Source organism: Acipenser ruthenus, chromosome 60 (genome assembly GCF_902713425.1).
Source record: "Acipenser ruthenus chromosome 60, fAciRut3.2 maternal haplotype, whole genome shotgun sequence".
Lineage (NCBI taxonomy): Eukaryota > Metazoa > Chordata > Actinopteri > Acipenseriformes > Acipenseridae > Acipenser > Acipenser ruthenus.
In genome coordinates this window covers 2,380,001-2,393,555 of record NC_081248.1, presented here as the reverse complement: position 1 = coordinate 2,393,555, position 13,555 = coordinate 2,380,001, and the positions used below count along the sequence as shown (strand labels likewise).

The 13,555-nt window shown below is 45.9% G+C and overlaps 1 protein-coding gene across 2 annotated transcripts in view; it reads left to right on the top strand.

The window, feature by feature from the left end:
• LOC117409942 (protein kinase C alpha type-like) overlaps positions 1–12,164 on the top strand; it is a 67,119-nt gene extending 54,955 nt beyond the window's left edge. The window contains exons 14-18 of one of the 2 annotated variants that reach the window (XR_009320419.1): positions 104–184; positions 777–884; positions 3,654–3,794; positions 3,975–8,170; positions 10,528–12,164. Coding sequence is in view for 1 of the 2 variants with exons in the window: in XM_059018556.1 (XP_058874539.1) it covers positions 104–184; positions 777–884; positions 3,654–3,794; positions 3,975–4,193 (549 nt within the window). In the remaining variant the exon portion in view is untranslated. Of the gene's footprint in view, positions 1–103; positions 185–776; positions 885–3,653; positions 3,795–3,974 lie in introns of both variants that reach the window. The other variant, XM_059018556.1, reaches the window with a different exon arrangement.
• Positions 12,165–13,555: the final 1,391 nt, after the last annotated feature.

Here is a 13,555-nt window from a genome sequence, read left to right as displayed (position 1 = left end):
CTCCTTCTCTCTCCTCTCTCTCCTCTGTCTCATCTCTCTCCTCTCTCCCCTCTTTCTCCTTCTCTCTCCTCTCTCTCCTCTGTCTCATTTCTCTCTCCTCTAGATTATTGCCTATCAGGCCTATGGGAAGTCAGTGGATTGGTGGTCTTTTGGAGTTCTGTTGTATGAGATGCTCGCTGGACAGGTAAGTAACTCTAGACTCCTCCAGTATGTTAAAGTCCTTGCATCTACAACACGACCCCTACAACACGACCCCAGAAAACTTTACCTCTTCAGTTTACTGTACTAATATTTGCATCAGATTCTGGGGTTATGAGGGGTGTCTGCCTGTCTGTACATCCGTCCGTCTGTATGTCACACTTCTACATCTTGAGAACACAAGAAGTTATTCCACACACTGTAAATCATTTTAATAGACTTTACCAGGACGCCTCATTCGCTTACCTAACAAAGGTCTTCAATACCACTTATTTCTTAGCAGACTTATCTAAATTCCATTAAACTGTTCTCTCTCTCCTCTCTCTCACTCTCTCCCCTCTTCCAATACCTCTCTCCTTCTTATCTACTCTCTTCTCTTAAATTCCAATTTAAATTAAAAGTTGCTTTATTGGCATGACAACATCAGAAGTATTGCCAAAGCAGTTACAAAGTACAATATAAACATTAGGAACATCAATCAAATTTAATAAATGAAAAGGAATAATTCAATAAAGAGGCAGGAATGTAAAATTGAACACTGAACAACGGTAAATAAAACAACTCTCTCTCTCTCTCAGCCCCCCTTCGATGGAGAGGATGAGGAAGAGCTGTTTCAGTCCATCATGGAGCACAACGTCTCCTACCCCAAATCTCTGTCCCGTGAGGCTGTGGCAATATGCAAAGGGGTGAGTCTGCAGTGTCTTATTGCTGTTAGAATCTCACCTGGGTCTCATTGCTGTTAGAATCTCACCTGGGTCTTATTGCTGTTAGAATCTCACCTGGGTCTTATTGCTGTTAGAATCTCACCTGGGTCTTATTGCTGTTACAATCTCACCTGGGTCTTATTGCTGTTAGAATCTCACCTGGGTCTTATTGCTGTTAGAATCTCACCTGGGTCTTATTGCTGTTACAATCTCACCTGGGTCTTACTGCTGTTACAATCTCACCTGGGTCTTATTGCTGTAGAAAACTCAGCAGTGTCCTATTGTTTCTATAAACTTGACAGTGTCTTGTAGATGTTATGCAACTCAATAGCTGTAATAAACTCAACACTGTGCTATTGCTGTTCTAAAGTATTGTGAGTTTTAGACATGAGAACTCCATGAGAGAATACACTGACACAGAGATATGCTGCTAATAAAATGTATTTATTAGTTTATGCCAGTAGAGTTCGAAGCGTGCAGTCACTTCATACCACTGAGTGCCTCTCCTGCAGGTGCAGTTACACCTCCTCTCCTGCAGGTGCAGTAACACCTCCTCTCCTGCAGGTGCAGTTACACCTCCTCTCCTGCAGGTGCAGTTACACCTCCTCTCCTGCAGGTGCAGTTACACCTCCTCTCCTGCAGGTGCAGTTACACCTCCTCTCCTGCAGGTGCAGTTACACCTCCTCTCCTGCAGGTGCAGTTACACCTCCTCTCCTGCAGGTGCAGTTACTCCTCCTCTCCTGCAGGTGCAGTTACACCTCCTCTCCTGCAGGTGCAGTTACACCTCCTCTCCTGCAGGTGCAGTTACACCTCCTCTCCTGCAGGTGCAGTTACTCCTCCTCTCCTGCAGGTGCAGTTACACCTCCTCTCCTGCAGGTGCAGTTACACCTCCTCTCCTGCAGGTGCAGTTACACCTCCTCTCCTGCAGGTGCAGTTACACCTCCTCTCCTGCAGGTGCAGTTACTCCTCCTCTCCTGCAGGTGCAGTTACTCCTCCTCTCCTGCAGGTGCAGTTACTCCTCCTCTCCTGCAGGTGCAGTTACACCTCCTCTCCTGCAGGTGCAGTTACTCCTCCTCTCCTGCAGGTGCAGTTACTCCTCCTCTCCTGCAGGTGCAGTTACTCCTCCTCTCCTGCAGGTGCAGTTACACCTCCTCTCCTGCAGGTGCAGTTACACCTCCTCTCCTGCAGGTGCAGTTACTCCTCCTCTCCTGCAGGTGCAGTTACACCTCCTCTCCTGCAGGTGCAGTTACACCTCCTCTCCTGCAGGTGCAGTAACACCTCCTCTCCTGCAGGTGCAGTTACACCTCCTCTCCTGCAGGTGCAGTTACTCCTCCTCTCCTGCAGGTGCAGTTACACCTCCTCTCCTGCAGGTGCAGTTACACCTCCTCTCCTGCAGGTGCAGTTACTCCTCCTCTCCTGCAGGTGCAGTTACACCTCCTCTCCTGCAGGTGCAGTTACACCTCCTCTCCTGCAGGTGCAGTAACACCTCCTCTCCTGCAGGTGCAGTTACTCCTCCTCTCCTGCAGGTGCAGTTACTCCTCCTCTCCTGCAGGTGCAGTTACACCTCCTCTCCTGCAGGTGCAGTTACACCTCCTCTCCTGCAGGTGCAGTTACACCTCCTCTCCTGCAGGTGCAGTTACTCCTCCTCTCCTGCAGGTGCAGTTACACCTCCTCTCCTGCAGGTGCAGTTACACCTCCTCTCCTGCAGGTGCAGTTACACCTCCTCTGCTGCAGGTGCAGTTACACCTCCTCTCCTGCAGGTGCAGTTACTCCTCCTCTCCTGCATGTGCAGTTACACCTCCTCTGCTGCAGGTGCAGTTACACCTCCTCTCCTGCAGGTGCAGTTACTCCTCCTCTCCTGCAGGTGCAGTTACTCCTCCTCTCCTGCAGGTGCAGTTACTCCTCCTCTCCTGCAGGTGCAGTTACACCTCCTCTCCTGCAGGTGCAGTTACACCTCCTCTCCTGCAGGTGCAGTTACACCTCCTCTCCTGCAGGTGCAGTTACTCCTCCTCTCCTGCAGGTGCAGTTACTCCTCCTCTCCTGCAGGTGCAGTTACACCTCCTCTCCTGCAGGTGCAGTTACACCTCCTCTCCTGCAGGTGCAGTTACTCCTCCTCTCCTGCAGGTGCAGTTACTCCTCCTCTCCTGCATGTGCAGTTACACCTCCTCTCCTGCAGGTGCAGTTACTCCTCCTCTCCTGCAGGTGCAGTTACACCTCCTCTCCTGCAGGTGCAGTTACACCTCCTCTCCTGCAGGTGCAGTTACTCCTCCTCTCCTGCATGTGCAGTTACACCTCCTCTCCTGCAGGTGCAGTTACTCCTCCTCTCCTGCATGTGCAGTTACACCTCCTCTCCTGCAGGTGCAGTTACTCCTCCTCTCCAGTGTCTTGTTGCTGATATAAACTCAACAGTATCGTATTGCTGTTATAAACAGTGTCATATTGCTGTTATAAACTCAACAGTGTCGTATTGCTGTTATAAACAGTGCTGTATTGCTGTTATGAACTCAAAAGTGTTGTATTGCTGGTATAAACAGTGCCTCATTGCTGTTATAAACTCAACAGTGTCATATTGCTGTTATAAACAGTGCTGTATTGCTGTTATAAACTCAACAGTATCGTATTGCTGTTATAAACAGTGCCTTATTGCTGTTATAAACTCAACAGTGTCTTATTGCTGTTATAAACTCAGTGTAGGTGTTTTATCAGGGCTGCTGCTCAGGTTTCAATGAGTTTGACATTCTCGCCCCCCAGCTCCTGACGAAGCACCCAGCCAAGAGGCTCGGCTCCGCCGTCGATGGGGAGAGGGAGGTGCGGGACCACGCCTTCTTCCGCAGGATCGACTGGGTCAAACTGGAAGCACTGGAAATACAACCACCCTTCAGACCCAGACCAGTAAGAGACTGGGAGGGGAGGGGAGAAGAAAGAGAGGAGAGGGGATGGAGGGGGAACGCAAGAGAGGGAGAGGAGACAGGGGAAAGAGAGGAGAGAGGAGGGGGAGAGAGGGAGGGGAAGATGATAGAGAGGGAGGAGTGGATCTAATACAATGTGTAATGTTGTTTTTTTTTTTCTCAGGGTGGCCGGAACGGAGAGAATTTCGATAAGTTCTTCACCCGAGCCCCCCCGGTTCTCACCCCCCCAGATCGGATGGTTCTGGCCTCGCTGGATCAGAATGAGTTTCGGGGGTTTAGCTTCGTGAACCCTGAGTTCCTGCACCCCTCGGAGAGAGAGAGGGATCTAGCCGGGCTGCTGCCCTCACCCCTCAGCCCACACAACCCTATATCACTGGTCTGAGAGGCTGAGAGAATAAACACATTGTCAGACCTGTCCCCATCGCAATCAGGAAAAAAAAAACACAGCTCCCAGCATGCCCCAGCACTATCAGTAAGAGTGAGGGATGCTGGGAGGTGTAGTTCTTGATCCTGTGACAGTATAATATGATGATTGAGTTTACACTTTCCCCTTCATAGACCCCAGTGTTAGATGTTAAAGCCAGGCTGCCCTGTAGCCAAGTTTCAAGAGCAAGGCTACAGGAAAGAGCTGCAGACAATAAGCAGCAGATATTATACCTCCCCATTGAAACCTATTAGCAGCAAGTACACTTTGCTCAGAGTGTAGATCTCACACTCACAATGTCATGACAAGCATTCAAAACGCTTAAACCACAACAGGATTCAGTGCATAGAGATAGTACTTGAAAGCTACATGTCGAAAATGTCTATTTTCTAATATAAAATAAAACCACACCAGGGCAACGTCAAACCCGATCCGGGAGAGGCAGGCAGACAGGCAGGCAGGTCCTAATACACAGGCCAGGCCCTGCAGTTTGTATTGAATGTTTTGGTGCTCACTACTGTTGATTTGTGAGTTTAGTGTTAATGTAAGAAGAAAGAGTCTGTTCTATTAGTTATTAGTGTATTTAAAAGACAGAAATTACAATAAAACCTGATATTAAGGTCACTCAGTATAAAGGCCTCCTCAATATTAATTATTTTGTCAGCTATAATGGTTTTAATATTGAGATTGTATTGTAATTCTTAAATTGTGTTCATTTATTTATTAAATTGGGAATATTTAGCAACGTATAAAAATGATTTTATATCAATATTACAAATGTATTTTGTGAACAGAATTATATATATATGAAACAAGGACCAGGGGTCACAAATGGAGATTAGATAAAGGGGCATTCAGAACAGAAAATAGGAGGCACTTTTTACACAGAGAATTGTGAGGGTCTGGAACCAACTCCCCAGTAATGTTGTTGAAGATGACACCCTGGGATCCTTCAATCCTTCAAGAAGCTGTTCTTATATATATATATATATATATATATATATATATAATTTGTTATAATTGGTATTTAATTTTTTAAAACATTTGTCCAATTAGATTTTAAAAACTGAATTCAGTTAAATTTATGTGTTTATAAAACTATAATAGTAATAGCTGCAAATGTAGTATTTTTACAAGGACTTCTGTGTCTATTAATCAGTTTGTAGTAAAACTAAGGTTTATTTGGGCATATGAAATAACAGAAAGTGATGAAATATATATATGTGTGTGTGAGTGTGTGTGATGAACTTAGAATCTGAGAATCATTTATTTATTGAAGCGATAAAACGTTAGCATTTTAGAGAAAAAAATATATAATATGCATATTACCATTTTGTATTGAATAAAACTGTTAACTATCTCTCTATCTGTCCACCATCTGTCTATCTTTATCTGCCTATCTGTCCATCTCTCTATCTGTTTATCTATCTATCTTTATCTGCCTATCTATCCATCTCTCTATCTGTTTATCTGTCTCTCTGTCTGTCTATCTATCCATCTCTCTATCTGTTTATCTGTCTCTCTGTCTGTCTATCTATCCATCTCTCTATCTGTTTATCTGTCTATCTCTGTCTATCTATCCATCTCTCTATCTGTTTATCTGTCTATCTCGGTCTGCCTATCTGTCCATCTCTCTATCTGTTTATCTGTCTATCTTTATCTGCCTATCTGTCCATCTCTCTATCTGTTTATCTGTCTATCTCGGTCTGCCTATCTATCCATCTCTCTATCTGTTTATCTGTCTATCTCGGTCTGCCTATCTGTCCATCTCTCTATCTGTTTATCTGTCTATCTCGGTCTGTCTATCTGTCCATCTCTCTATCTGTTTATCTGTCTATCTTTATCTGCCTATCTGTCCATCTCTCTATCTGTTTATCTGTCTATCTCGGTCTGCCTATCTGTCCATCTCTCTATCTGTTTATCTGTCTATCTCGGTCTGCCTATCTATCCATCTCTCTATCTGCCTATCTGTCCATCTCTCTATCTGTTTATCTGTCTATCTCGGTCTGCCTATCTGTCCATCTCTCTATCTGTTTATCTGTCTATCTTTATCTGCCTATCTGTCCATCTCTCTATCTGTTTATCTATCTATCTTTATCTGCCTATCTGTCCATCTCTCTATCTGTTTATCTGTCTATCTTTATCTGCCTATCTGTCCATCTCTCTATCTGTTTATCTGTCTATCTCTGTCTATCTATCCATCTCTCTATCTGTTTATCTGTCTATCTCTGTCTATCTATCCATCTCTCTATTTGTCTATCCATCTGTTTCTGTTTCGATATCTCTATCTATTTCTCTTAAAAATGAATGTTAAAATATCTATATTATTAATAATATTAGATTTATATAAGGTCATATTCCAAGTGCTGAATTTACATTGATAATATAGTTAGAGAATTAGCTCTTGTGAGTTTTATATACATTTGTAGATTTTAATATACATATATATTTAGAAGTGTGATATAGATTATAGTATAGATTTTAATGTGTGTGTATCTATATATATATATATATATATATATATATATATATATATATATATATATATATATATGTATATATAATGCTATTGGTGTTATTGATTATAATGTGTATGATATTTGCATTTTGATAAGTGAAACTAGATTTGGAAAAGCAACTTGATACAGGAGAAGAGTATCAGAGTATTATGAACTAATCCTCTTCCTCTTCTAGTTCAGATTCACATTGTTCACATTGTCACATCCTGGAGACTTTTTAAAACGTTTAAAGCAAACCATGTGGCCTCCATAGAGCTCTCAGAATCATGTCTGAACTACATCAGGAACACCAGAGTGGAACCATCATTAACCTGCCCCCTGTGTCCTCTATAGAGCTCTCAGAATCATGTCTGAACTACATCAGGAACACCAGAGTGGAACCATTATTAACCTGCCCCCTGTGTCCTCTATAGAGCTCTCAGAATCATGTCTGAACTACAGCGGGTTCACCAGAGTGGAACCATTATTAACCTGCCCCCTGTGTCCTCTATAGAGCTCTCAGAATCATGTCTGAACTACATCAGGAACACCAGAGTGGAACCATTATTAACCTGCCCCCTGTGTCCTCTATAGAGCTCTCAGAATCATGTCTGAACTACATCAGGAACACCAGAGTGGAACCATCATTAACCTGCCCCCTGTGTCCTCTATAGAGCTCTCAGAATCATGTCTGAACTACATCAGGAACACCAGAGTGGAACCATTATTAACCTGCCCCCTGTGTCCTCTATAGAGCTCTCAGAATCATGTCTGAACTACAGCGGGTTCACCAGAGTGGAACCATTATTAACCTGCCCCCTGTGTCCTCTATAAAGCTCTTAGAATCATGTCTGAACTACAGCGGGTTCACCAGAGTGGAACCATTATTAACCTGCCCCCTGTGTCCTCTATAGAGCTCTCGGAATCATGTCTGAACTGCAGCAGGTTCACCAGAGTGGAACAATTATTAACCTGGAAGAAATACATCAGGAAGAAATACCACAGATAACTTATTTCCATCCACTAGGGGGCAGTCTTGCAGGGGGAGGGGCAGGTTAATAAGACTCCTGTATTCAGGTTATTCCCTCCACTCTCTATCTTCCCGTGCCCACTCTTTCTTTTTCCTAGCCCCCCTGTGGTGGAATCAGCTGCTGGAGAACTTCAGGGCTGCTCCGTCTCTCACTGCCTTCCGCTGCCTCCTCAAGACCCACCTGTTTAGACTGCACTTGTGGATCTCTTGATCCCCTCCTACTATGCACTGGACTTGTCTGACCTAAGCACTATGTTCTGGACCCTCACCGAATACACTATCCTTGCACTACTATTGTGTCACTCTACATGTAACTTGTAATCCTAACCTGGGGAGGCCTGCGCTGAGACACTGGTCGAATAGATCCGAACCTAACAGCGCTCTGGAAGAAGCCATCTACTAGTCAGGTCTGTACCCTCCACCCCACTGCTCCTACTGTGCCTTTTGTCTTGCTTGTCCTGCTATGACTGTCTCTCACATCCCTGTTCTGTCCCCCCGTCCTCGTCCTCTGCCCTCCCTCCGCTGCTGCTCCTCCAACCCCTCTAACCTAATTTCTCTGCCTCTCCCCCCCTCCCGCACACTCTCTGGTGCACTCTGGAACTGTCACTCTTCTGCTAACAAAGCTGATTTTATATCTGCCTTTGCCTCCCACCTCTCGCTCGATTTCCTTGCTCTCACTGAAACCTGGCTGTCCCCTGATAACACTGTTACTCCTGCTGCCCTGTCCTCTCTCTACGTCCTGTCCCATACCCCGCGTCTCACTGGACGGGGAGGTGGGACGGGTCTTCTCCTCTCTCCCTCCTTACTCTTTTCTGTCCCCTCCGATCTCACCTCCCTCTCTGTCAGTACCTTTGAATTTCATGCAGTCCAACTAACCTCTCCCTGTCAACTCCTGCTCATTGTTCTGTACCGCCCCCCTGGGCCTCTCACTCACTTTCTGGATGAACTCGACTATCTACTCTCCTCCCTCCCCTCTCTGTCTACCCCGACTGTCCTGTTGGGTGACTTCAACATCCATCTCTCCAACCCCAGCCACTCTGCTGGATTCCTCCCTCTCCTTCACTCCTTCGACTTCTGTCTCTCTCCGTCCCCTCCTACCCACAAAGCTGGCCGTCAACTGGACCTCACCTTCTCCAGGGCCTGCTGCCCCTCCAACCTCTCTGTCACCCCCCTGGACCTCTCTGATCACTATTTCATCTCTTTTTCTCTGTCTCTCCCCCCTCTCCCTGCTCCTCCTACCCCCACTGTCACCTCTCGCCGTAACCTCCACTCTCTCTCCCCCTCTGTCCTTGCCTCCACTGCTCTCTCTCACCTCCCTCCTATCGACTCCTTTTCACAACTCTCCGTAGACTCTGCTACCTCCACCCTCTTCTCCTCACTCACCTCCTCCCTCGACTCCCTCTGTCCCCTCACCTCCCGACCTGCTCGCCCCTCCCCTCCCCATCCCTGGCTCTCCTCTGCGCTCCGCTTGGCAAGAATCACACTGCGATCTGCTGAAAAGAAATGGAAGAGAACCAAACTCCCTGCTGCCCTAGACCTTTACCGCACTCTCCTCTCCTCCTTCTCCTCTACTCTCTCCTCTGCTAAATGTGCTTATTTCCAATCTGTAATCCAAGCCTCCACTAACAACCCATGTAAACTATTCTCTACCTTCTCCTCCCTCCTAAACCCTCCCCCCCTCCTCCTCCCTCCTCTATCTCCCCTGACGACTTTGCCTCCTTCTTCTCTTCTAAAATCTCAGATATCCGCAAACTCTTTAACACCTCTCCCTCCCCCGCACCCCCTCCTGCTCCAACCCCTACACCCACTACATTCCCTACTAACTCGCCCTCCCTCTCCACCTTCTTGCCCCTCTCCTCCCTGCTCCAGGGTCACAAACCCACCACGTGTGCCTTGGACCCCCTCCCCACTCACCTCTTTCAAGCTGCTGCTCCTGCTCTACTCCCCTTCATCTCCTCACTCCTCAACACCTCTCTACTTTCTGGCATCTTTCCCTCTGCCTTCAAAATAGCCTCTATCACTCCCCTCCTCAAAAAACCTACCCTCGACCCCACCTCCCTCCAGAGCTACCGTCCTGTCTCCCTCCTACCCTTCCTCTCCAAAACCCTCGAGCGGACTGTACACCGCCAGCTCTCTGCTTTCCTGTCCAACCACTCTCTGCTTGACCCTCTCCAATCTGGCTTCCGCTCTGCTCACTCCACTGAAACCGCCCTCCTGTCTGTCACCAACTCACTTAAGTGTGCCCGAGCTGCCTCTCTCTCCTCTGTCCTAATTCTCCTCGACCTCTCTGCTGCCTTTGACACTGTTGATCACTCTATTCTACTATCATCTCTTGCTGACCTGGGGATCTCTGGCACTGCTCTGGCCTGGTTCTCCTCCTACCTCTCCAACCGCACTTACCAGGTAACCTGGCGTGGAGCAACCTCCACACCTCACCCTCTCTTAACTGGAGTCCCCCAAGGGTCAGTCTTGGGTCCTCTCCTGTTCTCTCTCTACACCCGCTCCCTGGGCCCCCTCATCGCATCCTATGGTTTCTCATACCATTTCTATGCTGATGATGCTCAGATTTTCCTCTCCTTCCCCACCTCTGACTCCACCATCTCTACCTGTCTGTCTGCTATTTCCTCCTGGATGCACTCGCATCACCTCAAACTCAACCTTTCTAAATCTGACCTCCTTTTTTTTCCCTCCTCCTCCTCCCCCTCCTCTGATCTCTCTATCTCTGTTCCTCTGGAATCTACCACACTCTCTCCCTCTTCCTCAGCTAAGAACCTTGGAGTCACCCTGGACCCCTGCCTCTCTTATTCCCAGCACATCTCCACTCTGGCACGCACTTGCCGATTCTTCCTGAGCAACATCTGAAGAATCCGACCCTTCCTCACCAACTATGCTACCCAGCTCCTGGTCCAGGCCCTGGTACTCTCCCGCCTAGACTACTGCAACTCCCTCCTGGCTGGCCTCCCTGCATCCGCCACCCGTCCGCTCCAGCTCATCCAGAACTCTGCTGCCCGCCTGGTGTTCTCTCTGCCTCGCTTCGCTCACGCTACTCCACTACTCCGCTCGCTCCACTGGCTCCCGATCACCGCTCGCATCCAGTTCAAGACTCTTGTACTCGCCTACAGATGCCTTGACCAGACTGCACCCAGCTACCTCCAGACCCTCATCTCTCCCTACACCCCCACTCGACCTCTCCGCTCCGCCTGCACTAGAAGACTGGCTCTACCTCATTTACGCTCCCCTGCCTCCAGAGCCCGCTCCTTCTCCACCCTTGTTCCATAGTGGTGGAATGACCTTCCTACAGATGTCAGGACTGCCCAGTCCCTGACCACATTCCGGCGCCTCCTTAAGACTCACCTCTTCAAACAGCACCTGTAGAACTCCTCTGTTTGTATCCTGGGACACTATCACCCTTCATTCAAATGTGCTTTATTTTGCTCTTATCTGCCCCCTATTTTACTGCATTTAATCCTGTACTTCAGAATACTGTAATCTGCCAAGTGTTTAACCTGTAGTACTTTGTATTTAATCACATCCTGATGTAACTATCACTTTTTAATCATATCCTGATGTAACTATCACTATTATCTGCTGTATTATTGAATTGTGGTTTGTCACACTTGAACAAAAATTATTGTATTTCTTGCTCTTATTGTATTACTTGTATTGTAACACTTGAATGTATTTGTATTTGCTTGCGATTGTAAGTCGCCCTGGATAAGGGCGTCTGCTAAGAAATAAATAATAATAATAATAATAATAATATTGTATTGATATTGATATTGTATTTTAGTTGTACTATTGCACTTACTGAAACTATACTGTATTTAAATATTAAGCTTGCATTGTAACCCTGTGCTTTCCTGTAACACCGGTAAGTCACCTTGGATAAAGGTGTCTGCCAAATCTGATGTATTCTTCCACCCATTAGGGGCAGAGTGTTGCGAACATAGATTAATAATGGTTCCACTCTGGTGTTCCTGATGTAGTTCAGACATGATTCTGAGAGCTCTATAGAGGACACAGGGGGCAGGTTAATAATGGTTCCACTCTGGTGTTCCTGATGTAGTTCAGACATGATTCTGAGAGCTCTATAGAGGCCAGAGGGTTTGCTTTAAACATTTTCAAAAGTCCCCAGGATGTGACGAGTGAAACAGAAAATGATCCAAAGTGAATCTCAAGAGGATTAGTTCATATACTCTGATATTTCTAACCTGTACCACTTTGCTCCTCAAGGTTTTTAAAATGTTTTTTGAATTCTATATTTCTGTATCGTTTCCACTCTTGTTCAAGTTGCATTTGCCTGCTGTAGTTGAAGGGTTAATGTGATAGTAGATGATTTTGCACTGACAGAATCTATAGCCTGTTAGTTGAATAATAAAACTCTCATTCTAATCAATTTCACACTTTGGAAAGGTATCGCCTGGGCAGTCGTCTGTCTCTCTGCTTGTCTGTGAAATGTTGAAATGATTTTGTTGGCTGCAGTTGTTTTAATAATGAAGTTTAACAGTAACAGAATATTTAGCAATGTATAAGCATGTATTTTTTCAAAGTACGTATGTCACTTTTCTCTCTCCTCTCTCATTTCCTCTATATCTCTTCTCTCCCCTCTCTCTACTCTCCTCCCCCTCTCTCTCCTCTCTCTGCTCCCTCTCTCTCTTTCTTGCTGAATTCTCAGTATTTGTTTATCCAGCGAATCAGATTTTAGCAAACTCAGCTTCCAAAACTACTGCTTGACCAGCAAAATACTCTCTCCTCTCTCCTCTCACTCCCTCTTTCTCTCTTCTTTCTCCTCTCACCCCCTCCTCCCTCTCTTCCCTCTCCTCTCTTCTCCCTCTCCTCTCTCCCTCCACTTTCCTTACTCTCTCCCCTCTCTCTTCTCTTCTCCACTCTCCTCCCTCTCTCCTCTCTTTCTTCCCACTCTCCCCATCTCTCATTCTCCTCTCTCTCTCTCTTCCTATCTATGGCACACTCTTTCAGGGATTCTCTTTGATGTTTATGTTGCTGTGACAACCAAGTGGATTTCCACAGCAAGCCCCAAAGCATCATGGGAATGGGGATTCCTTAGATGCAGGAGAGAAAACAATGTGCCTGTCTGGCTGGCTGGCTGGCTGTCTGTTTATTGAAATGGGAATGTTTCAATTCCAATCTCTCCCCCTTATAATTGTAAAGCTTTCCCCACTGAAAAGTATTTCCTTCAGCCCTTGTAACTTTAATTATTGCGTTGAAATGCATAGTGTGTGTGAGTCAGTGTACATATTTACATAATGTTTACAATAGGAAATCTACACTGTATGAGAGTCAATGCAAAGAACACAGTACCTTTTTTTGTCATACGCTTGAGCACACAATCAAGCGGGCTTCTTCACACAGCAGCCCTGAAGAGACTATTTAAATGCCCTGCACCTGGCTCTAATTTACAATGGTAGCCAGGTGCAGGTGATAATTAACAATTAAACAAATACATGTTTTTGGCAGGGAGGATATTAACTGATTTTCTGCATTTTTGCATATTTTTGACACTGAATGTTATCAGATCTTCAACCAAAACCTAATATTAGATAAAAGGAACCCTGAGTGAACAAATAACACAAAAAATTGATACATATTTCATTTATTTATTGAAGAAAGTTATGCAACACCCAATGCCCCTGTGTGAAAAAGTAATCGCCCCCTTAGACTCAATAACTGGTTACACCACCTTTAGCAGCAATAACTGCAACCAAACGCTTCCTGTAGTTATTGATTAGTCTCTCACAGCGCCGTGGAGGAATTTTGGTCCACTCCTCCATGCA